This window comes from Stenella coeruleoalba (assembly GCF_951394435.1).
Source record: "Stenella coeruleoalba genome assembly, chromosome: 14".
Classification (NCBI taxonomy): Eukaryota; Metazoa; Chordata; class Mammalia; order Artiodactyla; family Delphinidae; genus Stenella; species Stenella coeruleoalba.
Window position 1 is genome coordinate 67,298,189 of NC_137160.1, and position 26,692 is coordinate 67,324,880.

The 26,692-nt window shown below is 54.4% G+C and overlaps 1 protein-coding gene across 3 annotated transcripts; it reads left to right on the top strand.

The window, feature by feature from the left end:
• On the top strand, positions 1-26,681 carry ZMAT5 (zinc finger matrin-type 5). 3 transcript variants are annotated; one of them, XM_079942484.1, is made up of 6 exons: positions 1-72; positions 11,214-11,368; positions 16,314-16,376; positions 18,401-18,481; positions 19,738-19,849; positions 25,234-26,681. In XM_079942484.1, exons 2-6 carry the CDS (start codon positions 11,242-11,244, stop codon positions 25,361-25,363), a joined length of 513 nt encoding a protein of 170 aa, XP_079798610.1. In that variant the 5' UTR covers positions 1-72; positions 11,214-11,241; the 3' UTR covers positions 25,364-26,681. The 3 variants fall into 3 exon arrangements, with proteins under 3 accessions (XP_079798610.1, XP_079798611.1, XP_079798612.1); XM_079942485.1 differs by having other exon boundaries at positions 22-72; positions 11,196-11,368; XM_079942486.1 differs by lacking the exon at positions 1-72 and having other exon boundaries at positions 11,279-11,351.
• Positions 26,682-26,692: the final 11 nt, after the last annotated feature.

A 26,692-nucleotide genomic window follows, 5' to 3' on the forward strand; every position in this document is an offset into this window, starting at 1 on the left:
TACCCAAGGAAGGACTACAAATCCCAGCAAGCAGGAGGAGGAGCTCAGAGCCGTTGGGCCCCGCGGAGCCAGGTACCTACTTTGGCGGGACGTCGAGGGCGAGTGTCCTTACCCCCACGGGAGGGCTTGGGCTCTTCCATCTAAGTCCGCGAGCCCCGCGGCGGGCCACACTATTAAACGGAATGCGGAGTGGATAGGGGAGCGAGGCCTGGGTGCCCGGTCCCAGGCTTGTCCCGCGTCCTGTCTCTGTCAGCCCCAAGTCCAGGGCTAGAGTTGGAGCCTGTGGAACAAGTCGGGTCCTGGGGACTGAATCCCTCTGCCCAGCCTCAGGGGAAGTGGCGATTCTGCCCATGCTTCATGTTACCCTCATCCCTGGGTTTCGCAGCTGGCAATCCTGGCTTGGAAGGCAGGAGACCTAGATCCACTCATTCCTTCTTGGGAATAGAAATAGCAAGGACTTTGGAGGACTAGGGCCGTCCAGCACATGTTTTCTAAGTGCCTCTGGGCCTTGCGCTGGGGACCCAGCGGTGAACAAGTCCCTGCCTTCATGGAGCGCCCATTCTACTGTGTATGGGTAGATGGGAAGGTGCAGTAATGACAAGTAATGCTTTGAAGAGCTGAAGAAAGGTTGATTGGGGAGGGGGTGGTGGTGGTAATATTTTAGACAAGGTGGGCCCCAGGGCGACACTTAACCCTAGACCTGAGTGAATGGTAGCCGTTCAAACAGGAAAACGTTGGTGCAAAGGCCTTGAGGCTGTTCTATCCTGGGGTGTTTGAGGGGGAAAAAAGTAGAGTGGACTATGAAGTAGGCTCAGGTCAGCTCATATCTGGCCTTGTAACCCGTGGTAAAAAGTCTTAGTTTTTTCTAATTGCACTAGGAAGCCAATGAAGGGTTTTAAGCTGCGGTGTGACATGATCTAATTTACATTTTAATGTCATCATTTCTGGCTGCTCTGGAGAACAGACTGAAGAGGGGAAGTTGCTGTGGTGGGTCAATTGAGGCAGGGTGGTAATTTAGATTAGGGTGTGGATTAGAGTAGTGATCAGATTTGGGATGTATTTTTGGAGGTGGGACAAACAGAACAAGCTGACAGATGCATGTAAGGGCTTACAGGAAAGTGGACTCAAGAATGGCATCAAAGTTTTGACCTCAGCAACTTAAAATCAACAGGATGATCTTAAGTTCTGTTTGGCCACATTAAGTTTGAGCTGCCCCTTAGGCATCAAATGGAGGGGTCCAGAGGCCAATTGGGATTTGGATCTGGAGTTCAGAGGAGAGGCCTGAGCCAGAGATAAAAGTCATTGGCGTACGTGTGGCATTGAAAACCAGGGACTGGATTCGAGACCTGGATCTGCCTCTGACTTGTAAAAGCAACAGTAATGCCTTGTTTGGGGACTGGTAGGAAAAACGTGAAATGCTCTATATCCACCATGCGGTTATTTTCTATTTGCAAAGCGTCCTGGTAGCCCTTTCGGGCAGGAAGTTGTGAAGCTTCTGGGAAAGAATACTTATATCTTGCTGATAACTTCCCAGATGAGGAGTTCAGAGGAGGGAGGAATTATTTTAGGTGAGATGGGTAGGGAAGACCACAGGGAGTTAAGGTGGGTCTTGTTTTATTTTTTTGCCTTTTTAGTTCATTCTCATTTTGGAGCAACAATTTTCTAAAAATCTAATTTTCTTTAGGCCATCGATTTCAACTTAGAAATTATTATTCTATACATAAATCTAGAAAAATTAGAAAAATGACCTTAACTTTCCCTTTGATTAATGTTTGAACTCAACTTGAACAAAGTAAATTCCTTTAAACATTCAGCCCTATCTTCAGCTCAGTTACATTCCCTTACACATTTAAGTCCACTTATACATTTAATATATTTGATTTTCTTTTTAAGTACTTCAGATATATAACCTAACAAGCATAATTTCCCCAGAATACTTAAACAGTTACTAGAAAATCTAATCAATTAACCTTATAAATGTAATAAATTTTAATACTTTTCAATACTTTTAACAAACTTAGTCAAATTCTGTTTTGTCAACTTGTTCTCAGTCGGGGGATTCAAAAAATACAGGCTCCATCTCTGACAAGAAATTAGGATATGGCGGGCACCCTTAGTAGCTTTCATAGCACCTCAGTGATTTTAACGTGCAGCCAGTGTTTCCAACCATTGCTGACCCCTCAACTTAGAATCACAAGTTTCATATCAATTACTGACAGATACTTTATCAATTACCTAACTACATATTTTGACTTTTATATTTTAAACTGGAATCACAGTGCTTTTCTGTTATATACTCAACATGTCAAATTCTTTTCAATGTGATACTTTTAAGCACCAGGTAGACACTGATTATTAATAATCTTAGGACAGGAACATTAGTACAATAATTGATTTAGTCTACTACCTCTGTTTTCAATTTTAAGCTTTCCTGGAGTGTGACAGGATGCTTAGCCAGTAAGAAAACACTTCTATCCACTCTAACAAATTGTGCTTAGCATTCTCATCAAGTCGGGGTTACCATTTCAGCTTACTGAGGTGGTTCATAGTCTGACCAGTTTCTGACTGGGACACAGATTTGTGGGCTGTGTCTACCCAGAGTGACTGCCTTCAGCAAAGGCTGCCTTTGGGATGCAGGGGATGAAGAGGTCAATGAACAGTGGAAGCTCAGTTCTCCAGGCTTTTATTTCTTGGGGGTACCTACTGGGGGTGGCTAGAGTCCCTGGTTAAAATGCAAATTTCTGAGCCCCTCTCCAGATCTGCTGAGCCAGAATTCCTGAGGATCTGATTCAGGAGACTTCATTTTTAATAAGCTCCTCACCAGGAGCAATGGAAAATTTTGAGGAGTTGTTTTGAGAGGGTTGATGTGATGCTGCCAAGGGTGGGCTGAACTAAGGAGGCTGGTCCAGATGTGAAGGGGTGAGACCTGACTTGGGCAGTGGTAACAGAGAGTCACATGGTATTTGGAGCCCAGACTTGGTGGTGGGGAGAGAAGGGAAAGGCAGAGGTGTTTATATGAGTCAGGGTATATGGTTCAAGAGCCTCTTTCAGACTATTTTTGCCTTTCCTATTTGGAAACTCTGGCCTTTTGGGACCTCTAACTATCTGGTGAGAAACTCTCTCCATCCTGAAGCTCCTGGAGCCCAGATTTGGGTTCAGCTGACCTTCACTGGGCCAGGTCCACTTGGAATCAGGGCTTGTCCTATCAACCGTCAGCCTGGACTGAGGAAAATGTTTACGCTAGATCCCTTTCAACACCACCCCCGGCCGGTTCATCCAGGTGAACGGGGTCACTGGAACCATCCATGGCAGCCTCCTAAGGAAGAAGGAATAGGGTTTATCCCTGCCTGACAAATTTCCCACTTTTTTGAAGGGAATTTTTGGGGAAAATTTTAAAACTATACACGCCAAAAGTAGAAACTTAGAAAAACAGAAAAACACAAAATGAAAAAAAAAATCCCGCACATCGTAATTTTATTCTCTAGACATAACTACAGTAAATATTTTGTGTCTTCTCCAGTCTTTGTATGTGTGTCTGTGTGTATATGTGTGTGTTGAGGCGGGAAGTTCTTTCTCCTTAAAAAAGTGGTATCATGTTGTACATACTGTTGTGACAATGAGTCATTTTTCATTTACAATATGGGATGAACATTTTGTCCCTGTAGGGAATTGTTCCCTTTGACTGATTCTTCTTTAACTGAAGTATAGTTGATGTATTACTTTGACTTGATTTTTTTTTTTTTTTTTTTTTTTTTTGCGGTATGCGGGCCTCTCACTGTTGTGGCCTCTCCCATTGTGGAGCACAGGCTCCGGACGCGCAGGCTCAGTGGCCATGGCTCACGGGCCCAGCCTCCCCGCGGCATGTGGGATCTTCCCGGACCGGGGCACGAACCCATGTCCCCTGCATCGGCAGGCGGACTCTCAATCACTGCGCCACCAGGGAAACCCTGACTTGATTTTTAATGGCACCATTGAATAGGTTGGCTCACACCCTACTCTTGCTCCTTGCCAGTTGTGGGCTCCCTCTACCCAAAGTTATTTTTAGGGTAAAATGAGGATGGTAGGCTTTGTGCATCATCATTGAACCCCTTCCCCCTCTCTACACAGGACCCTGAGCGGTCTGCCTGGCATGTGGTGAGCAATGGATAACTGTCAGCTCTTTTTACTCTTGGACATTTGGAGTTTGGTTTCAGGACAAGCTACATTGCAGTGCTCAACTTGGTACCTAGATCTTCGAGATGATCTCTGATCATTTCCTTGGAGGAAGTCCCTGTTGGATGCAGGCGCCCCTCTTTGGGACCCCCGGCACAGAGCTTGTTACCTATGGCTGTTACTGGGGGCACATCTGTCGGCTACCCATCCCCAGCACATACTCAGCTCACGTTCTCGTGAGAGCATGGACTCTGTGTCATGAAGCGTGAACCCCAGTCTGGCATAGAGGAAGTGCTCAGTGTGTTTGGCTGGTGAATGAATGACTGAAAAGGGAACCATGGAACTTTAGGGTTGTGCATATGCAAGTGGGAGGGGGTCCCTCCTTTGACTTGACTCAGGAGAGTTTTGCATTGTGGGGCACTTTGTACCTGTGGCCATCACAAATTATAAAGTGATTTAGCTTCTCCATTCATTTATTTCACTGTATTAGTTAGCTGTTGCTGCATAACAAATTACCCTAGAATTTAGTGACTTACCACAACAAACATTATCTGATACGGAAGTGGCGTAGCTGGGTGGTTCTGGCTCAGAGTCTCCCACAGGTTGCTGTCAAGCTGTCAGCCAGGGCTGCCCTCCTCTGAAGGCTTGACTGGGGCTGGATGGTCTGCTTCCAAGCCCACTCACTTGGCTGTTAGCAGGAGGTCTCAGTTCCTTGCCATGTGGGCCTCCCTACTGGGCTGCTCACAGTATGGTAGCTGGCTTCCCCCCAGAACAAGTGATCAGAGAAAGCGAGACACCAGGATGGAAGCCATGTTGTCTTATAACCTGATCTTGGGGGTGACATACCATCCCTCAGCTCTCTTCTCTTAGTCACAGAGACCAACCCTGATATGCTTTGGAACAGGGGACACAAAGTGCAGACACCAGGAGGTGGGGTCATTGGGTGCCACAGAGGCTGGCTGCCACGTCCACAGATGTGCATTAAGCAGCACTGGCTTGCCAGACACTCTGCCAAGCACCTAGCATGCATGATTCAATCCTCACAGTACTCCTGTGAAAAGTATTATTACCCCCGACTTCCAGATGAGGCTCAGGGGTAGGTAGTTTGACGAGAGTATCACAGCCTGCGAGTGGCAGAGTTGGGATTCAGGCCTGGGTGGATGGCTATACAGTAAGGGCTGACTTGTGTGGCCTGTGTGACTTCAGGCAAACTCCCTCCTTCTCTGTTCCTCAGTCTGTCATCTCCCCACTTAGACCAGCATTTCTCCAAGTATGGTCTGTGGACTCTGCATCAGGGCCTCCTTAGACCCTACCCCTGTCCCAGACCTGCTGAGTTAAGAAATCGCTGTGGGTGGAGTCCCCACTGCCTTATATTGCTGAGAGTGGATGATATACTTTACTTTAAGAAGTGAACACGTTTATAAAGCAGAAACTAACACACCATTGTAAAGCAATTATACTCCAATAAAGATGTAAAAAAAAAAAAAATGAACACGTGAATGAGGTCAGGATGAGAAAGCTTCGTGGTTGCTACAAAACCCTGGGACATCTGAGGGAGACCCTTAACATATCAGGGCTCCTATCAGGGGAGACATCTGGATCTTCTTGGCACTTCTGTTGGAGCTGGGTCCTGAGCAGGCAGTCTGCAGGCCACCTGCAGGGGCTAGGTCCGATGCCGCCAACTCCAGACGGCGGGCATATGTGGTGCTGGGACATTGCCATGCTCCTAGTGGGCGTGCAGTAAAGCCGTCCTCTGGCTGCGGTTTGCTGTTCACCTGGGGTCTGGTGGTGCCATAATTAGAAGAAATGACAGGTAAGCTCGAGGGCAGCATGTGGTGAGCACAAGTCCTGTATAATTACAGCATGCATCCCAGCCCCGGCCACGGCCAAGCTGTTGACTGATTTTAGCCTTGTGCCAAAGCCAGCTCTGTACCTGAGACGCACGTGATGAAAGCAACCAAGAATATCAGTGAAGCACAGATGTCTGCCTTGAGCCAGCCTCACGGTGGAGCGGTGGGGTGGGGAGAGAATGGGTCCCGGGTCAGCCAGGCCCCAGTGTGAATGCTGGTTCCAATGTGCCTTGGCACGCCTGGTGAGGGCTCCACAGGAGGTGCACGGGGGCCCTCAGCACCACTGGCCCACCCGCAGCACTCAGGTTGATGAGAAATCTTCCTTATCAGTGTCTCTCCCGGTCGTGGCTTTGAGCAAAATAGGAGTGAGAGTTTCTGAACCTGTTTCCTCATCTGCGAAGTGGATGCCTTGATATCTACTCCGAGGGTCTGTGAGGATTAAATAAGAGAATGCCTAGCACACAGGAGTCAAATCTGATTCTCCTTTCTTCCTTCTTCCACCCCACAGCGTCTCAACTCGTTGGTCATCTTTTCCTTGAGCCTGGAGGCCTGCAGTCAGGTGCCGTGGGCTCGCCAGGTGTGGTCTAAGTCGGTAGTGGGGGCCCTGCTGGAGACAGAAGCCCTGCAGGGAGGGTGGGGGTGGCAGAGACCTGCTTTTGGGGGCCTTACATGTCTCTCTTCTCGTCCCCGTCCTTGTCCCCAGATTCAGGCTTGTGGAGAAGAGGGTCGGTGAGCAAAGGGCGGGAGGCCTTGGGCTCCACAGGTGGCTCCCTCGCTTATTCCACCAGCAGTTCTGCATTTGATCCTCTCTTCCGGGTGGTGTAGTTGGACAGACAGACAGAACCCTCTGCCCTCGTGGAGCCTGTATTCTAGTGGGGAGGCAGCTCTTGTGACAGTAAATCAGTGTGTGAGACGAGCTATGGAAAACAGCAGGTGGTGAGGGGGCAGACGTGTTTGCTGCTGTGACTTTGGCTGCAATTTTAAATCAACTGGTCAGGACGCGCTGGGGGTAGGAGGGGAGTGAGCCTCCCAGGGGATGATGGCAACAGCAGTAACGGCCTCCATTCTCTGTGGTGGTAAATTCACAGCAGCGGCGGGGTCCCTGTTTTATAGCTAAGGACAGACTCTGGGAAATGAAATAACTTTCTAGTGGTGGAGCTAGAATTTGAACACAGGCCTGTGTGACCTCAGAGGGTGGTCCCACTAGCATTGCCCTCTGCCCCGTGCCCATGAGGAGCCACCCTGTCACCTGGCGAAGCTCCAGGGAGCCAGCAGATGCTGTCGCCACCGTGGACCTAGTCTCTGGGAGTGGGTGGGTGGCACTGCCTGTGTTCCTGGTGAGGGAGTCGGGCCGGATGGTCCTGTGTTCCGGACAGGACCTCGCTCACACACTGCAGAGTGCGCCAGCCTCAGAGGACGAGGATGAATCACAGCAGAGAGGGCCAGCTTAGTCAGCACCCCATGCTGGTGTCTGGGTGCCGTAGAGACGTCCGGCTGTCCCCATTCCCCTTTCCCTGACCTCCCACTCAGGGCTGCCAAGTGCAGTGGTGCAGGTTGTGCCTTGTGCAAGGACACCTGGCTACGAGGTGAGGCAGAGTGAAATACACTCTGCTTGCCAAGTTGTGTGTCTGGCCCGGTGCTGTGTCTGTCCAGAGGATTCTGCAGCCGCATCTTTTGCTAATGTGTGCCAGGGCACTGGAGCAGGAGGGAGTTGGGTCAGGAGCTCTAGAACTTCACACCTGGACGATGCCTGGGTGAGGTCACCCTGCTGGAGGCCAGCTCCTAACCAGGGACAGGGCCTCTGCCTCCATGGGGTCAGGCCTGTGAAGGAGGCAGGAAGTGCTGGCCCCTCTAAAGCCGCTCTGCTCCCTTGACACCGTTCCTGGGCATTGGGGGCTCTGCAGAGCTGCTGTGCAGGCAGAGGTCTTAGCCTGCCAACGGGGCTGAGGTTCAGTCCCACCCCTGCCTTGTGCTGTGTGCTTTGGACAACTCAGTTCCCTTTACTGGCCTCCCTTGCCTCATCTGTAATATGGAATAGCTGACCACAGAGGTCACTTGGGCACTGATATCCTGTTCCTTGTTCTGAGTCTCAGTTTTCTGAAATACAGGCTTTTGGAGGCTAATAATAATGATGGTGATGATGGCCAATGTTTCTGGAGGGCCTCCTGTGGGCCAGGCTCTGTGCTAAGTGACACACGTGTGTGTGTGTGCCCTTAGAGATCACCTGGTCTAGCTGTCTGCGTCCCACTTCACATGTGGGGAAACCGAGGCCTAGAGAGGGCAAGTGACAGAGCCACATCCTCACCTGGCAGAGCTGGGACTAGACACAAAGTCCATTGACCCGTCCTGGATGGCTGAGCACTTCCCCTGTGCCAGATGAGGGGTGACCAGGGTGGGCAGAGGGAGGCATGGGTGGGCAGCGCTGCCACGATGGCCCTCAGCTGAGGCTGGTGTGCCCCCCATGGTTTGTTTATGTGAGAGAGAGGGGAAAACACAAATACACACGCTCACACAGGCACACACAGCCCAGCCCCGAGGGGCTCATCATTTGAATCGGTGTTGCTGGGCAGGTTGGGAGAGGGGCATGTGATCTTCATTTCCTGGTGGTTTGGTTGGAGACCTGCTTTGCCCTTCCTGGATGTGTGATCTGGGGCACCTCACAGCACCTCTTTGGGCCTCAGTTTCCTCAATCGTAAATGAGGTTGTAATACATACCTCTTGGGGTTTAAAGGGGCCACATGGTCCTGGGGGTGTAGTGAGTAAAGGAAAGCTGTCATCAGTATGATTTGTTAGGAGGCAACTTTCATAAGTGATTAGGAGTGTGGGCTCTAGAGCCATCCTGCCTGTGTCCTAAGCCCAGCTCGGCTGCTTTCTAGCAGCGTGATCTTGGCTAAGTCACTTCACTTCTTGGAGCCTCAGTTCCCTCATCTGAAACCTCACAGGTTGTCCTGAGGATTAAGTGAGATGATGGATTATAAAGCTTTTAGCCCAGTGCTGGCACATAGTAGGTGCTTAGTGCATCAAATATTACATAACATTTATTGTACACTTGCTTAATGCCAGACATTATTAGTGTCATTTGTATTGCTGTTACTCTTTTATTAATAATTCATTTGGATTCAAACTTCTGTGTGCTGCTCCCTAAGCAATCAGCCAACCCGTTGGACCCACCGCCCCATATTCCTACAGTGAAAGTAGAGGCCTGGAGAGGTCCAAGGTCACACAGCTGGCTTCCCAGTGCCCTGTGTGGTTTTGCCTAGCTAAGTCTGCCGCAGAGCCACTGTTCCTTATCAGTCTCCTGGAGGAACGCCCCTCCCACTGGCCCTCCCGTCCCTTCCCCTTTATGCTCCAGAGCCAGTGGCTCCTCTGAGCTTCAGCCTTCATGAATGGCTTAGTTAAGCACTCGGCCGTTAAACGTTCATCTCTTACAATTTCAGTCCAATTCCTATAAGTTTATTGGCAAGACGGGGTGTATTAGAGCTGCCAAATTTAATATATCAAGTCCGCGTGTCTGGGATGCGGTTTCTCAGCAGTAATGGGAGAAGAGAGGTTTTATACGTTTTCATTTTGAATGACTGTTCGTGATCCCATTACAGCCCTTGACTTAATGGCTGTTGTCTCTGCCGCAGGAGCGGCTTCCTCCATCCCTCGCCTGGCTGCCTGGACTGTCCAGGGGCTTATTTGTCTCTGTGTCTCTCCCCGTTCTCTTCTTCCCAACATGTATTCCCCCATCTCTCTGCCCTGTGGGTCAGGTCTCAGCTTTAACTTTACTAGCCAGATTCTGAGAGTCTGGGGCTTTTGCCGCTGGCCTGGGCTGCTACCTCGTGACCTTGGGGAAGTCACTTTTCTTCCTCCTCTTGGCCTCAGGAACCTGCTCTGGGAAATGAGGGGTCAGACTATAGGACCTGAAAGGTGAGAGGCTATTCTGGGCTCAGCCTTTGCAGATCCCACCTGGTGGCCCTGAGTGAACCCATTTGTCCTCTGGTCTTGTGACACCAAACGGGGACCCAAGGGCTGGCCTTGAGTCATGGCTGCAGATCTCCTGGGTCAGGAGTGGCAGCTGTGGTCACCAGGACTGAGGGGTCTTAAGTATCTGAAGACCCTGAAACGTTCTAATTTCCCTCTGTGATTGCCACCTAAGTGTTTAGCTGGTCTCCTTGCGAAGCTGTGTGCATTTCTCCCTGAGCCCTCTGGCTTCTCTAAGCCTTAAGCTGGCTGTGGAAGGGAGGACACCAGCAGCGGGATTTTAGGGCACCGGGGTTTGCCTTCTGCTTACCAGCTGTGTGACCTTGGGCAAATCGCTTCCTCTCTGTGAACCCCAGTTGTCCCATAAGGAAAATGGGAATTAACTCATTGTTGAATAACAAATATTTGGTTGCCTACTCTGTACCGTGCACCACTTTGGGGGCTGGGGCTTTGTAAATTTTATGTAGAAAATAAAGTGTGAGTGTCCTAAAAACAACAACAACAACAAAAACACAAAAATATGCCAGCCCACATGGATTTATATTCCTGTTGAAGGAAAGAAAAATATAATAAACATAACAAGTAACTTATTACTTCAAAGGTGATAAAAGTGAAGCAGGGAATGGGGAAAGCTAAGTGGAGGGTTCTGCAATTTTAAATAAAGTGGTCATGGGAGATTACTGAGAAGGTAGTATTTGCGCAAAGATCGAAGGAGTCAAGTGAGCAAGCGGGGCAGGTATGCGGGGGGAGCATCCCAGCAGAGGGAACAGCAGGTGCAAACAGCGGGAGGTGGGCGTGTGCCTGGCGTGTGCCTGGCACGTGTGAGGAGCAGAGAGGGGGTGCTGTGCGGCCAGCATGGAGGAACAGGAGAGGGGACGTCAGAGGTGGTGGGGGGTGCTGTCCAGAGTGGGTGAGGTGGTGGTTCTCCAGCCTGGCTGCAGACAAGAATTCCCTGGAGCGCATTAAAACATGCTGATGCCCAGGCTTCACCCACTGTGTTTCCGCTTTAACCGACCTGGGGTGGAAGCTGGGTGTCAGAACTGTTAAAAGACCCCTCTGGAATGAGGCCTCTCAGGCCATAAGCATCTGCCCGGGTAGCCCCTCATGGGCTGTTGCGGAGTTCATACGAGCTGGTGTGGGTAAGTAGAGCCTTCCTGACGTGGCGCAGGCCTGGCCCCCGGGCGTGCTCAGGCAGGGTGGTGGCATTTCCTCTGTGCTCTGACCCAGCGCCCTGCGACTTCCCAGGCAGCAGCAGCACCTTGCGGGGGTGACCATGGGGAAGCGTTACTTCTGCGACTACTGCGACCGCTCCTTCCAGGACAACCTCCACAACCGCAAGAAGCACCTGAACGGGCTGCAGCACCTCAAGGCCAAGAAGCTCTGGTACGACATGTTCCGAGGTGGGTGTTGCCGGCCTGGCGGCCGGGCTGATGAAGCCCTATTCTCCAGTCTTTCTTATCATCAGACAGGGAAACGCTGCGGGCCAGCTGGGCTCTTTGAGGAGCAAAAGAGAGGAGGCCTGGGTTGCTGGCCCCTGGGGCAGATGGGCCCTCAGAAGGGCAGGTGGAAGGCGAGCTCCTTTCCCTGCAATCCTGACTGAGGGCTCCGTTCTCTGACGCCTTACCAGGCTCTGGGGACACTGTGGCCATGAACAAGGCCTCTCTAAGGAGCTAATGTCTGGGCCCACAGCTGAAAGGTAGGGAAAAGCCAGTGCTCCATCCTGGGTAGAGGGCAAAGCGCCAGCTGCTCTCGGAGCCAAAGAGAGGATGAGAAGGAGCATGGTAGGGACCAAGGCTGGCCACAGGGCCGGGGCCAGATCGTGCAGGCCTGCAGAGGCCACGGTAAGGGGGATGGGCAGAGGGCAGCCTTTGAAGGGCTGTGGGCAATAGCCACCACGACCGGAGCTACGTTTGATGGCGATGGCCGACTGCTGCCTGAGCAGGGGGTGCAGTAAATGGCTGTCGAATGACTGAGCTGCTTCTGGGAAAGGCTTATGAGGCAAAGGAATTAAGGCCATAAGCACCTGGCACAGGGCCTGGCACCTAGGAGCATTGGCTGGAGGGGAGCTGCTGCTGCTCTGCTGTCTTTAGCCACACTGAGCCATAGTGAGAGAGGCGCCAGGAGCTGGACAAATGGAGGGGGACTGTGGCAGTGGGGTGGGGTGACCAGGAGCTCCTGGAATGAGCCGGGGCAGGGCCGGTGCTCCATGAGCTGGGGAGCAGGATTCCAGGACAGGGCCCAGAGGCTGGAAGGAAGGAGCTGAGTCCCAGCAGCTCAGAAGGGGAGACAGAGAGTTCCCTGGTCTGTGACTCAGATTCAGATCACTCACATTTTATTGAGTGCCTGCTGTATGCCAGGTGCCTTCCATGGTCTGTCATTTGCTTTTCTCAGTAACTCTGTAAGGCAGCAGATCTAAACCCTTTGAGTTAGGATCACCTAGAGACCTTAAAATAAAAAACACTGATCCCCTGACCCCCATCCCCAGAGGCAGGTTTGGGTGAGGGAGGGTGGCCAAGCCACTCAGCAGACCAGGCGTGGCTATGGTTGCAAGGGGCTGGGAGTGGGGGCAGAGGGGAATTCAGGGGCGGAGGGGTCTCCCAGGTGCCTCAGAGGCCTCTGAACCTGGTGTCAGGCAGAGGCTCCCTGTACCCCAAATCCAGTAGGGGCTGCGATCTGGTGTGGTGCTAGGCCTCAAGGTTATCCTGGTGTTTGTTCCTAGTCCCAGACTTTCAGCCAAGAACCCTGGCCCCGTGGGTACAGGTTGATTGGAAGAGGGCTATAGAAAAGATGAAACAGTGGGTGCCACGAGCCCCTTCTCAGGGTTCCCAGCATTCGCTCACATCCCCAGCCATATCCAGTCCTTAAAACAGCACTTCGAGGGAAGCTGGGCAGGCCAGGGAGCCCCACTTACAGGTGGTGACTTAGAAATCCAGAGCAGTGCATCACCTCACCCTGGTCCCCAAGCTGACATATGAGCTCTTTCCCCTTCCTTGGGAGGCTTCCCCAGGGCTCCAGCTCACCTGCACAACCACACAGCACAGTCTCTGCAAGGGCATAGGGTACCCTGCCTCAGCTAGGACTCGAGACCTGCTCTGCTCCCGGCTTCATGGCCTTGAACAAGTCCCTTAACCCTCAGAGGGCTGATGATCCATCTGCCTTGGTCAGGACAGGCATGGGCCCTGGAGCTGGGCTGCCTGATGTCAGTCCCAACGTATCTGCCTTGGTCAGGACAGGCATGGGCCCTGGAGCCGGGCTGCCTGATGTCAGTCCCAACGTATCTGCCTTGGTCAGGACAGGCATGGGCCCTGGAGCTGGGCTGCCTGATGTCAGTGCCAACGTATCTGCCTTGGTCAGGACAGGCATGGGCCCTGGAGCTGGGCTGCCTGATGTCAGTCCCAACATGTCACTCACTAGCACTGTAGCCCTAACTTTGCCATGTGTAAAACAGCTGTAATAGCCATACCCCCCCTCCCAGGATGTGACGGGGCTCAGTAATCTCCTGATGACTGTATGGCACGTAAGGACTTACTAAGTAAGAACGATGCTTATGGGTCCACAAAAGGATTGGCCTTGTACCCTTTATCTCATGGCTCATGCATTCGGCCAACACTTGGTGAGCGCTTAGCGTGTCCTTGGCTCCCAGAGAGGCTCTGAAGACTTAAAGGTGAATAAAACAGGGCCCCTCTCCTGTGTAACCTCACACCCCATTACAACAGTGTGTTCTGGGTGGAACCCCTGTCCCACCCAGGCCTCCAAGCCCTGCTGACCTGTCCCTCCAAGCTCCAGCCACACTGACCACCACAAGTACTGTCCCCTCTGCAGGCATGGCTTTCCTGCTGTCCTCCCCACCCCAGACAGTCCTCCAGGACGCCCTCTCCAACTCCTGGGCCAGGTCAGGTCATTTGGCTGCGTGCTGGCTGTTTACCCCGTTTATATCCACATGGATTAGTGTGACTATTGGAGTGGAAGGAAGGACCAGGTCTGACTTGTTCTCCACTAAATCCTCATCCTGGCGCAGCGCCTGGCACACAGGACGCGCTCAGTAAATGTTTGTTAGATGAATATCTCAATGAACAAGCAAACAAACCCAGGGCAGCAGGGCAGCTGTTGATTTGGGGAGCTGAAGCGAGAAGGACCAATAGGGTCAGATCATGAGGAGCCTTGAATGCCAGGCGGAGGAGCAGGGCCTGTGGCTGGGGGTTCTCAATCCTGGGTGCACTTCAGAATCACTAAGGAGCTTTTAGCAATTCTCATGCCCTCCCCTTAGATGAATTACAACAGAACCTGAGAAAGATGGGCTTGGGCTGTGTATACTTTAAAAGCTGCCTAGTGATTCGCCATGTGGCTGGAGTTGAGAACCACCAGCCAGATGCTGGGCAGCCTGGAACTCTTCTCCCATACTGAGTTACCCCACCAGGGCCCCTTGTCTAAGACTCAGACTCAGCCCCATTTCCAGTTTAGCTGTCCTACCCCAGTGGGGCCCTGGGCAATGTCCACACGCCCTCCACCAGCCCTCCTCCCCAGGGAAAGCCTCTGGCACCAGCTGGGTGGGCTGAGTCTGACAAGTCCAGTGCTGACCCTCTCCCCACGCTGCTGGCCCACCCACGCTCCTGCAGGCCGCCCCGGGAGTAAGTCCTCTGATAGCTAACTCTCGACCCCAGCAGGCCAGCCCTGAGGAAGTGAGGAGCCTCCCTCAGAGTCGGCTACTCACCAGCCACCAGGAAATCAGCAACCACACAGGAAAGGGTGGGGGCTTGAGATGCACAGGCCAGGGTTCAGACCTGGCACTGCCACTTCTTATGTGTGTGCCCCCTTTCCCTGTGTGAACCTCAGTTTTTCCGTCTGCAAAATGGGGATGTTCATGTAAATGGTGGGTTTATGAGGAGGAAATGGAGTCAGAACTGCTCCTGTTTGTTGAGCAGCCACTCCAGAGGCTCTCAGCCCTGGCTGCACATTAGCATCACCCGGGGACCATGATGCTGAAGCCGTTCCCAGCCCCACTTTCCCACAATTCTAATGTGGGACCTCCTCTGCCCTGTGCTCTCTCCATCCGTTATCTTATTAAATGTTGACAGCAGCCCTACCAGGTGAGAATTTTCCTCCCATTTTACATATGGGGAAACTGAGACTTAGAGTTCATCTACCAGTCAGGGCTCGTTAATGAGGAGCCCACCTAACCCCTCACTCCATTTGGACGTGGCCTGGAGAGTATTCGATTGGAAATGCTTGTTACCTGCTCCAGCTGGAAAGTCTGACTTGAGGGCTAAGTAGGAATTTAGTGGTGAGGTCTCCATCTTGGAGTAACCAGCAGAGATGAGTTTGACTTCCGAATAAATTTAGGAAAGAAACAAGAAAGTGTAACAGAAAATCTAAACAAAGAAGAGCAGAGGACCCAGAGGGCTCTTAGAGTGAAGGTCAGAAACACCAGGGGAACTATTTTGACTCGGTGACTTTGGAATCCAGTGAAAAGCAATAGCTAACACCATGAAATGAAGCATAGAAGTCAGAAGTCAGGTGGGATAAGGCTTTCAACAGCCATTAGACTTCTGAGGTGGAGGTCATGGTGACATTTGGTGGATGTGGTCCTGTGTACCTGGACTCAGTAGCCCATGGTCTTTCCTTTACCCCAGCAGCCTCTAGAAAAGGCAGCAGATGGACGGGGAAAGTGCACAGCTCAGACCTGGCCTCTCCTTCCTCCAGGGCGACATGAGGGCCTCTGAGTCAGGGCACCTTCCTCACTTGTCTCACTCACTTACAGATTTTGACTGATTGATTCCTTGCCCACCAAGGAGCATACAAGATTTAAACTGTACCTATATGATGAAAGTAAAAGTAGGAAAAATCGGAGGAAACCGGGGTTAAGGTTCATATCCAGAAAGATTGCCAGGAAGTCCTGTTGAGGCCAGTGGCTAGTGTGAGAGGGGAACAGAGGGAGGTGGGGTACAGCCTTGGCCATGGAGCGATGCCTGGGCCCTGGGGTTTACTGGTGGGCTTTTTAGGTTTTTATTTTGAAATAATTAGAGAGTCTCAGGAAGTTGCAAAGACAGTACAGAGAAGTCTTCTTCTGGTACCAAGACTTCAAAAAAAAACACTTCCCAATATGATCTACTGTGCAAAGTTGAGAGTCTCTGACCTCAAACCTGGCCCTGGCCTTTGGCTGGGTCTACGTGGGGTGGGTGGGGCTGAGGTCACCTGAAGCTCGGATCCCTCTGCCCAGCATCCCTACCTGTGGTCATCCCCTCTTACACTCCTCCGTGGATGAGGACCTCTTTCCTTCCCTGATCTCAGTGGTAGGAAGTGCCTGTGTGCAGCTAAAGTCTGAACCCAGATCCTCTCTCCTCGCAGATGCAGCTGCCATCTTGCTGGATGAGCAGAACAAGCGGCCCTGCAGGAAGTTTCTACTGACAGGTAAAGTGTTCTACTCCGTTCAGGTCCCCCTAGGGACCAGCGTGCCCTGTCTGGTCTGCTTGGACTTCTGCACAGCCTCCCCCCACCCTCCCGCCTGAGCCCGCTTTGTGGCCTTGGTGTGTCAGCTGACTTGACACAGTCAACAGGGGCCTTGCCAGGGGTTGTGCCTTATGACATCCAGGGCTTGGTCCTCAGCTCTTCAGACCTAGAATGTGATTTTATCAGCTTACCCAGAACAAGCAAGGGCTGGGAGATTGCAAGTAAATCCAGGAGATACTAATAGGTGTAATAGACTGGCTGATTAAGTTAGCCTGGGAGCCTGACCTCCACTGTGCCCGACCTCCACTGTGCCCTCCCTCCCAGCAGGCAGGGCTGGAGACAGGAACAGGCCTGACAATGCCGAGAAGCTTCAGGGTTAGAACAAAGGACGCTGGGTGTTGATTTCACTGCTCAGTACGCAGCTAATAAAGATGCATATAGTTCAAAGAGACAAAAACCTCAGTAAGTGAAGGAGCCAAAGGCAGATGAAAATAAGGGTAGGAAAAATAAGACAAGGCCAGAAGAATGCTTAGTCTCCTCCATGCTTGCCTTGAGGTCCTGTATACTCTAAGGGTTTGGCCTTGAGTTTCCTAGCAGCCAAGGCAAAGAGGAAAGCCATGATGATTAACATGGTGTAAAAGGGAGCTTAGCACCAAGGAGAGGTACTGCTGTTGGCCTAGGAGAGCGGGGTGAATGGCTGTGCTCCCCTCAGGAGACCATGCTGCCCCTAGAATGGGCACCAGGCCTGCGAATCAGGGGCTGCCGTTCCCCATGGGCTGCACCTTGATGTGAACACGCTGCTGGTAGGCAAGGCTGTCTTAGGACACCTCTAGTCTCCTATTATTATGACTTTTTAAATTTATTTATTTATTTATTTTTGGCTGCTTTGGGTCTTTGTTGCTGTGTGCGGGCTTTCTCTAGTTGCGGCGAGCAGGGGCTACTCTTTCATTGTGGTGCGCAGGCTTCTCACTGCAGTGGCTTCTCTTGTTGCGGAGCACAGAGAGGCTCGCGGGCTTCAGTAGTTGTGGCACACGGGCTCTAGAGCACAGGCTCAGTAGTTGTGGTGCACGGGATTAGTTGCTCTGCTGCATGTGGGATCTTCCCAGACCAGGGCTTGAACCCATGTCCCCTGCGTTGGCAGGCGGATTCTTAACCACTGCACCACCAGGGAAGCCCTATTTTTTTTAATAATTTTTATTGGAGTGTAGTTGATTTACAGTGTTGTGTTAGTCCAGGTGTACAGCAAAGTGAATCAGTTACACATACACATTTATCCACTCTTTTTTTTTTTTTTTTAGATTCTTTTCCCATATAGGCCATTACAGAGTATTGAGTAGAGTTCCCTGTGCTATACAGCAGGTTCTTATTAGTTATCTATTTTATATATAGTAGTGTGGATATGTCAGTCCCAATCTCCCAATTTATCCCTCCTCCCCCTAGTCTCCTGTTATTTTGAGAAACATTTTGGTCTCCCCAGTTGAGATTTGGAAAGCCAACCTGGACTTTGGTACCTCCTTGACAAAGCTGCCATTAAAGCCTTTCTGGGGCACAGTCCAGCTACTTGTGCTCTCCTCCCCCCCCCACCCCCTGCCATGGGCAGGGGGCACCAAGGCGGGGGTGTGAGGAAGCAGAACCCTCTCAGGGACCCACCCATAGTTAGTCGGGGCTACGGGCCAGGGCAAGGGGAGGTAACAGGAGACAAGCCTGCAGAGGCTTATGGAACCCAATCATGAAAGGCTTCAGTGGACTTTGGTCCCCGGCCAGGGAAGGGCTGTGAGCAGGGCCTAGTGGACCAGACAGGCCATGCTGGCTGCTCTTATGGCTGGGCCAGAGAGAGTCCAGCTTCTTCCTCAGGGCTGGAGTTGCTACTCCTTAGTCCCTAACACCCTGCCCCTAAAACTCTGGTGGCCCCTCATCAGGCTGCCCTTCAGCTCAATGGTAGGAGTCCATCCCGGGCAGCAAGTGACTCTCTCCTCCTGTTGCAGGCCAGTGCGACTTTGGCTCCAACTGCAGATTTTCCCACATGTCAGAGCGAGACCTGCAGGACCTGAGTATGCAGGTGGAGGGTGCGTTTCACTGGGACCCTGGGCTGGGCAGGGGTGGGTGCTGGGGGGATGTAGGGGAATGCTGCCCTGTGTCTCCCCCCTTCCCCCTCTTCTGTGGCTGCCATGTGGGGTAGGCTGAGGGCTATCCAGGGCATCAGGAACTGCTTTCAAACCACCCCAGGCATGAGTGGGGAAGGAGCCAGGGAGCTCCCATCCATGTGCCTGGCTGGGTTTAAAGTGACACGCATGGCTTCCTGTCCAGGAGTCCCGAGGGTGTGCCTCAGCCCCACCTGGGCCCTGCTAGCCTGGCATTCATTCATGTACACCCACCCTCCCTTCCTCAATCAGGCAACGTGTTTGGAGCCCCTATTCGGCCCCTGGCAGATCCCCCACTGCGCTCTGGGGACAAGGGGATAAAGAGAGCACCTTCCCTGCCCTCAGGATGCTCAGGCCTGGGGACTACAGGGAAGGGCAAGTTCAGCTTCCCTCTGGAAACTGGCATGTCTGCCTTTGGGAAATTCACTTCCTACTGCTCCAATTAGAGATAAGGAAATTCCCACTTAGATGGTCTTTATCGATCTTCGCATGCAGCCCCTCACTGAATGGATGGAGAAACTGAGCCTCATGTGAGCCCCCATCCAGTGCGGCTCCTCTGTCCACGTGGCCTCGGGCAGCCAGCGAGCGTCTGGGGTGGCCTGGCCTTCACCCTCATCCACCAATAGGCCTCACTCCCCTCCGACCAGTCAGACCCTGTGGGCAGTGCCCTGCCCTGGGGATCTGATGACAGTGTAGCAGCAGCCCTGCCACAAACACAGGTTTCTAGGAGCTTTCCCAGGGTGGAAGTGAGGCCTTATGGGCCAGGCCAGCGAGTCCTGGTGACAGCTGTATCTCCAGCTCTTCCAGCCATGGTCTCTCAGAGCCTTTGGCTCGTGGTGGGAGAGCGCAGGCTTTGCCCTGTTCTGCAGCCCACACTGCCTCCCTGACCCCAGGTTTGGACCCCTCCTGAGGACCAGGCTCTCAACTGTCCTGTGTCCAACTCCAAAAAGCTTGGGAGGCAGCCAGTGTTTTGCCTTCACTTCATGGGGAAGCAGAGTGAGGCCCAGAGGGGCTACCTGGGGAGGTGGCTGCAGGATGGGGACAGGCCAGAGGACCTGCTCCTGGCCTCCCAGCCCGTGCCTACCCCCCTGCCTCTGGAAGGTTCCAGCTGCTTTGTGAGAGTGTGGGGTTCAAATGGGGGTGAGTATGCCCTTCAGTTGCCTGTCTCTCTATCCCCACAGAGGAGAGGTGGGCCAGGGAGTGGCCACTAGACGTCACCGAGCTCCCTGAGGTCCACGTGGAGGACTGGCTGGAGAAGAGAGCCCAGCAGCTGAGCTCGGCCCCAAGCAGCAGGTACAGGCCCTGTGGGTCCACTTCTCCCATGCCCTCCAGTTGCAAGACCCCAGCCAGCTTGCCCTTGTCTCTACGAACTTCCCAGGGACCAGACACAGGTGCCCCGAAAGGACTCCTCAGGTGAGGGCCACATCGGGAGCTCTTGGGTCCCCAAGCCCTGGCCAGAGGCTGAAGGGCACTTGCCTGAAGGTTCCTGGCCTAGGCCTCATCCCCCTGCCTTAGTGGAATCTGCAGTGGCTGAAGGGGGCAGGTGGCCAAGCCAGCTTGACTCCACATTACCAAGTCCATTGCCAGAGGGAGAGGCCTGACTGTGGTTACTGAGGCCCCAGAAAGCCAGTCACCGCACTGTCCCCTCTAGGCCCTGCCAGATAGGCATGGTTGCTCCGACCCTGCAGAAGGGGAAGTGAGGCTCATGGGATGATGTGACTTGTCCAAGGGCACACAGCTCGGAGCAGGCACAGCTGGGATTGCACAGGCATGTGACAGGCTCTTTGTCATTGTCCCACTGCCTCCTCGAGGAGGGGGCTGGGGTGGGGCTGGCCCAGCTGCTGCCTGGGCCCAGCACTCAGGACGCTCATAAGTGGACAGGGTGCGCTTTACCCCTTGTATTGGGAGCACCCTGGGTCAGGAGCCCACAGGTGTGTGCTGTGTGCCGTCCCAGGTTCTCCTCTTCAAGGTCACAGCCAAGACCAAAGCCAGGGCTCCTGGGGTCTTCTACCAGGTATTGAAAGAGAGAGAAGGGAGGAAAAGGGCTAAAGGATGTGCCTGTGACCTGCCTGACTTGGTAAAGTCACCCCGTGCTGGGCTGCCTCCTTTCCTGTCCTGCACTGGGACCCGGTGGCCTCATGGGACAGCAGCCTGGCTGGGACAGTCTGTGGGAGAGGTGAGGCTTCCCTTGAGGCTCCGCCAGGAGATGAGGGCCAAGCTTCTTGCCTTCTCCGTGCCTCAGTGAGGAGAGCTTGTTAAGCTATTTTAAAATTAACTTTAATTGTTTTTAAATCTGTGCCCAGTTTGTCCTCCGACCTTGAAAATATATAGTACAGTCATGACTCCTGTGTTGGAATGTGACATCCCTTCCGTCTGGTCCTGTCAGAAGTGGTTGTGATCTTGGTAGTGTGGGCACCTCCCTCGGGACTGGTCCAGGGACCCATGTTCTGCACCCCAGCTCGGGGCTGAGGCCACTCAGAGAACTCTGGGGGCTTCCCCGCTCCCCCACTCCCTGGACCCAGCTGCCTCCCTGCTCCGCCACCATGGTTCCTCTGCTGGGAGTGAGCCCCAGAGGCCTGGGCACCCCCTGGGCTTGTGCCGAGGGCTCAGGGAGACCCTGTGGCTGGGCTGAGGGGGCGTGGGGGTGGGTAGAGATGGGTGCCCTGAAGTCCCTTCCTAGGGATAGATGTGTCCCTGTGCTCTCTAAGGCAGCGTGCCTGTGACCATGAGACTCAGAGGACTAGGGCACAAGATGGAGAAACTGAGGCTGAATGACGGGCCCAGAGTCGCAGGAAGAGTGGTGACCACGTGATAATCAGGTGTGTTGATGCTGTGGTGTGCCCGGCACTCAGCCCCGGCCTTTAGGGGGGTTGGTGCCCCCGGTTTGTAGCTGAGGAATCTCTTCCCCTCCAGGAGGTTGTGACTGCCTTGGTCACACACCTACTACCCTTAGCAGCACTCAGCTGTCACTTGAGAGAGAGCTTAGGTCCCTGCCCTGGCTTTGGACCCTGGGCCACTTCTGTTACCAGGTCTAGGGCTGGCCAAGGGCCAGTGCAGTGGTTGGCCACTGCAGCCGGAAGTCTGCAGTGGTAGTGGCAGTAGCCGGCTGCTGGGATGGCAGTGACTGGAATAGAGCTTGCCACTGGGGACCACCCTAGGCTGAACCCTATCCCCTGGGCTCCTCTCCCGCTGACCACCCAACCTGGCCCCTTCCAGGGGACCTGCTTTTCCACTTGTTCTCTGTGCCTTTGCACAAGTCCACCTGCCTCCTGAGGGCTTGGGGCCAAAATGAATTACTCTCTGGGCAGAGCAGGCCACTCCAGCCTTGAGAAAAGGAGGTTGTTAGGAGGGAGGTGACCATTTATCATTGCTTTTGCCATCACAGCCTCGGTCTTCCTCAGCCCTCTCCCCTCAGGTTGGTCTCATGAAAAATGATACCCACCCCCTGCAGCCCACAGGCTTTGGGCTCTGCCCTTGCGTCCCTGGCCCCCACTCCGCGGGGTCAGGGGGGTGGATTGCAGCCAGGAGGCTGCCTCTCTCTGTTCCCTGAGTCTACCATCAAGGCAGCCCTGTGGCAACAGTGCCCTCTCTGCCCTTCACCCACCCTGGCTCTCCTAGACGTCACGGCAGCCCTTCCTGGTCTCCTACCTGCCTCTGCTCCTCCAGTCCATCCTCCACACAACAGCCCCAACCAGCTTCTAGAACACTCCCTGGCCCCGGCCCTGCTGAAACCCTCCTGGGCTTCCTCCCCGTCGGGGGGACCCGGACTCCACAGCCCAGTTTGCAGGGCCCCGGAGAACTTCCCTGCCGCCTCCACGGCCCTTGAGGGTCACCTTCTCACCTCTCCCATCTGGCCTCTTTGTCAGTCCCGCCGGACGCCTGGCAGCTGGTTAGGTGTGGTGGGGCGTTTCTGATTTGCGGGCACCTTGTGCACACTATTTCCTCTGCCTGGAACTGCCCCACCACCACCACGTCTGCCTGGCAAAGTCAGACTCATCCTTCAGGCTTTAGCTGAGACATCTCCCCTTTCTCCCCTTCCACCCCCGGGCCTCCCGCTCACGGCCCTGAGCTCACACTGTCATCAGCCTGGTGCAGACCCAGGACATGTTGGCTGCATGAGAGAGCATTTGGGGGAGCAGGGTCCCGGCCTGCAGGACTATTCCTGAGTATTAGTGCCGTGGGCGCCTCGTGGGGACGGGTCTGGTGGCCCCTCTTCCTCTCTGGGTGTCTGTGTCCTCCCCCCAGGACACAGGGCAGAGATGGCTGCCTGGCCCACCTGGGGCCACCCAGACCCGAGGGCTCTGACCTCACAGGCTGAGCGGAGCCCTCAAGGTGAGCCAGGCTAACCATCCTTGTAAAGGGGAGATGGAGGCTCAATGGGGCCCCAGCCTGGTGCATTGTCCCACCCCTCACCCCCCCACCCACCCCCACCCCCCCACCCACCCCCACACCCCCACACCCCCCCGTGCCCCAGCAGACCGACCCTGAGGCACCTGCTGGGAGCAGACAGTAGGGGGAGGGAGGGGCCAGCCTCAGGTGAGCAGGCTGATCCCTGCGAGGCCAGTGCTCGCCCCTGCTTTCCACTGTTGGCTCTTCAGGTTGTGACTTTATCCGTCTTAATCTTCCCCTTTGCACCCCTCTCAGGGCTGGTGCTACTGTTCTGGCCCAGGTGCCTCCCTAAGACTCTCTCCTTGAATTAGGACCATAGCTGGGGACAGGTGAAAGAGAGCTGCCCTGTCCCTGTGACGGGGCAGACAGGCCAAGAGAGAAGCCACGAGCACAGTCCTACGCACCTGTGTCCCCGTCTGCTCCGTGCAGACTGGAGGGGTGTGCTCCAAGGCCTCAGGGCCCGCATGTCTGAGGCCCGGGGAACGCACCCTTCTCCTGGCGGGAGGCCTCAGCTGCCCGGGAGTCTGACCTGTGTCCTAGAGGAAGGGCCTGAGGCTCACAAGAAGGGGCTCCCCGATGGATCACACCCTCTCAGGAGAACTGCGGTCACCCCAGCCCCACGGGGAGCCGGGGCTTGGCTGGCAGCTGGGGCTCTCCCTTCCAGCAACTGCGGAGCCTCCTCCATTCCCACCCTTCTCTGCGCCTGGTGGAGTTTATAAAATCTCCCCGGCACCATAAATCATGCTGGGAGCCGCTTTCTGTGCTTTCCAGTGGGCAGCAGGCTGCCGAGCAGGGATTCCCCTGTCCTTGCGCCACGGGAGGCCCCAGAGGCTGCACCGGGGCTGCCTGAAGCCCTTGCTCTGGGTCCGACAGCAGGTCAGGCCCAGGAGGGGTGGCTGGTTGAGGCTTCAAACCTCTCAGTGGGCCTGGGACGCTCCCGTCCTGCAGTGGCCTGGCCACTGGGCCCCTGAGCCTGCCAGGGCCTCACCTTCACTGAAAGTGGGACCTGGGGGTGGGCTGGGCTGGGCTGGGCTGGGGGCAGAAGCATGAGGGGCCAACATCTGGGGCCCACGTGTAGGTGGCATTCCGGCCTCTCATCCCCCATTCTAGACTGTGTCGCTTGGGCCCGTGACTGATTCCATGCACCTCAGTTGCCTCATCTATAAAGTGGGGTTCAGTAAGGATTCTTGAGGTTCCTCTCGGCTGTGCTGTCTGGCCCAGAGTAGTATCCAGGCAGTAATAGCGCTCAGCATGGCTGTTTGTCATCAGCAAGCATTCACCGGGTGGCTCCCTGTGCCAGGCCCGGCTCTGGGCGCTGCGGGAGCAGATGGACGCCACCCCATCCCCTGGTCTCTCCCCCTTGGAGAGCTCCAGTCCTACAGGGGTGACATGAACTCCCAAGTGAGTTCAAGGTAGCCTGAGGGGCAGAGCAGCCCTGGAGCGGCAGTCTGAGTGGGGGTCGAGTCCAGAAGGATCGGAATGTGGAGCAGTTGGTGGGGAGGCTGCCTGTGCGCCTCAGCGGCTCCCTTAGGACAGGGCCACCCCGGGCTGAGCACACAGGGTGGGTGCTTCAGATAGGCCCTGGGCCTTAGGAGGTGGCTCCTGGGGCGGTGGACCTTAAGGGGAAGGGGAGTAAGTAGCATGAGAAATAAGGCTTTTAAAAAATTTTTAGACAATATTTTTTTCTCATTTCAAAGGCTTGCGTGCTTGAAAAACTTTCTTGAAAAGTATAAAGAAGTAAAAAAAAATCACCCATAATTGCACCGCTCAGATAGAACCACTGTTAACATTTTGCTGTGTCTTCCAGGTTTTTTTTTATGCATTTATATATGCTATATATCTTTAAACAAAAATAGCATCATGCTATATACATTATTTTATAAGCTGCTTTTTCTCCCTACTCACACAGTATTATACATCATGACACCTTTCCTCGTCAGTGCATATAAGTTTGCCTTAATTCTCACGCAGGCTGCATAGCATTCTCTGCTGTGGACGTGCATATATATTTAATTAGTCCCCCAGAGGTGGACACTTAGGTTATTTCCATTTCTTATAGCTCAGTCTCTGCCCACAGCCCCCCTATTTCCTTGCGCTCAATCCTAGAGGTGAGGTGGCTGGCTCAAAGGGTCTGCGTGTTTCTGAGACTCTGCCTTCCAGAAAGGTGATACAGGCAGCTGCCCCTGCCCACAGCTGGGGTGGTGGGGAGGGTGAGCTGGAGGGGGGTGCCCCCGCCTGGGCCTGAGCTGTGCTCCACACTAATTCTCTGTTCTTTTCTTTCCCTCTAGGGCTGAACCCATCAGAGCCACCGTCTTCCAGTACCCGGTGGGCTGGCCACCAGTCCAGGAGCTTCCTCCATCCCTGCGGGCACCCCCGCCTGGGGGCTGGCCCCTGCAGCCCAGCGTCCAGTGGGGCTGAGTCCCTTATCCCTGCCTAGTCAGCCCTCCAATCAGCCACAATAAAGATAAGGGCTTGTACGGGGGACACCCAGGCCCCCTCCTGCTGCACCCCATGGAGCATCTGAAACTAAAGACCGGGCCTGGCCTGGCCTCTCTGAGGCCTAAGTGTCCTCCTCAACCAGGTGCAGCCCTGGTCCTGGCTCTGAGCCAGGCAGCTCCACCACCCCCACCCCAACAGGACATCTTGAGAAGACTTCCTTCCAGATGTTTATAAAGAAAGTCTGTCACCACCATCGTGCGGCTGCTCTTGCCCCTTGCCTGGCGCCCTCAGCTCCGTGCTCTGGCCCTGGGTCAGATGATGGGCAGGGCTGGAGTGAGGTGAGGTCCTCTCCAGGGTGACCGGTGCTTGCTGCCCTTCTCCCTTGGGAGCCGGCAGAGGCTCAGCACAGCCGGGCAGGGGGCAGCCAGCGTGGCTGTGACTCGCCCAGGCGCGCAGTAGCCCCAGATCTGGGGAGGAGAGCTGAGGACTCAGTCTGCCGTCCTGGCCCCACATCAGCCCGTGCTGAGCTGCTGCCCAACCGTGAGACGGCACAGCTTGGGCAGGGATGGGAGCCGGGTCTCCAGCCTGGATGGTGTGGAGAAGTGGGCGACCCAGGAGGACGGGCCCTGAGCTTGGGAGAGTGGCCTGGCTGAACTTCCTGGCACTGACACCAGGGGTGGCTTCTGCCCTGGAGGAGCCCCCCAGTCGGTAGGGAGACCACATAGGTTGCTCAGGGGATTTGCAGCCTCTGGGCCCCAACTCTGCTTCCTGCCTCCACTGCACTCCACTGTGCTGGGGTGCTCGTGGGCAATGTGGCCCTCAGGTCACTGGGCCTCTGGTGGGGGGCCCAATGGATGAGGTGGCAGCTGGGCCACCTCAGATGCTCCATCTTCTGTGAGCTTCTGCCCTGCCTAAAAATCACCATTGATGGGGGAACTGAGGCCAAATCTGGGAGCCCTCTGAGCCTCAGGGTCCTCATCTTTGAAATGGGCTGATTCTCTAGCCCTAGTGGGTGTGTGGAGGAGGGCTGAGTTTGAGTCTAAGGAAGGTCAGAGGAAGGGATTCAGCAGAAGGCCGGGGTCTTCCTCAGGCCATGCCAGGGAGAAGGGCCCAGGAGACCCCAGCCTCATGTTGCCCTCCAGGAGGAGGCTTTCTGTCCCCTGCACTCCCCTCCATGGCCCTGGGCAGACCTGAGGGACCAGGGTTGGGTTGGCTATGTGGCGCTGGGCACACAATGCCTCCTCCTGCCCAAGGGACCTGCAGCTACTGGGCCCTGTATAAATTCCTCCTTAATTTCCCAGGAACCCC

Coding starts and splice junctions, on each gene's coding strand:
- ZMAT5 (XM_079942484.1), top strand. CDS start 11,242: ATGGGGAAGCGTTACTTCTGCGACTACTGCGACCGCTCCTTCCAGGAC. Junction 11,369..16,313: donor CTGGTACGACATGTTCCGAG/GTGGGTGTTGCC, acceptor CTCTCCTCGCAG/ATGCAGCTGCCATCTTGCTG. Junction 16,377..18,400: donor CAGGAAGTTTCTACTGACAG/GTAAAGTGTTCT, acceptor CTCCTGTTGCAG/GCCAGTGCGACTTTGGCTCC.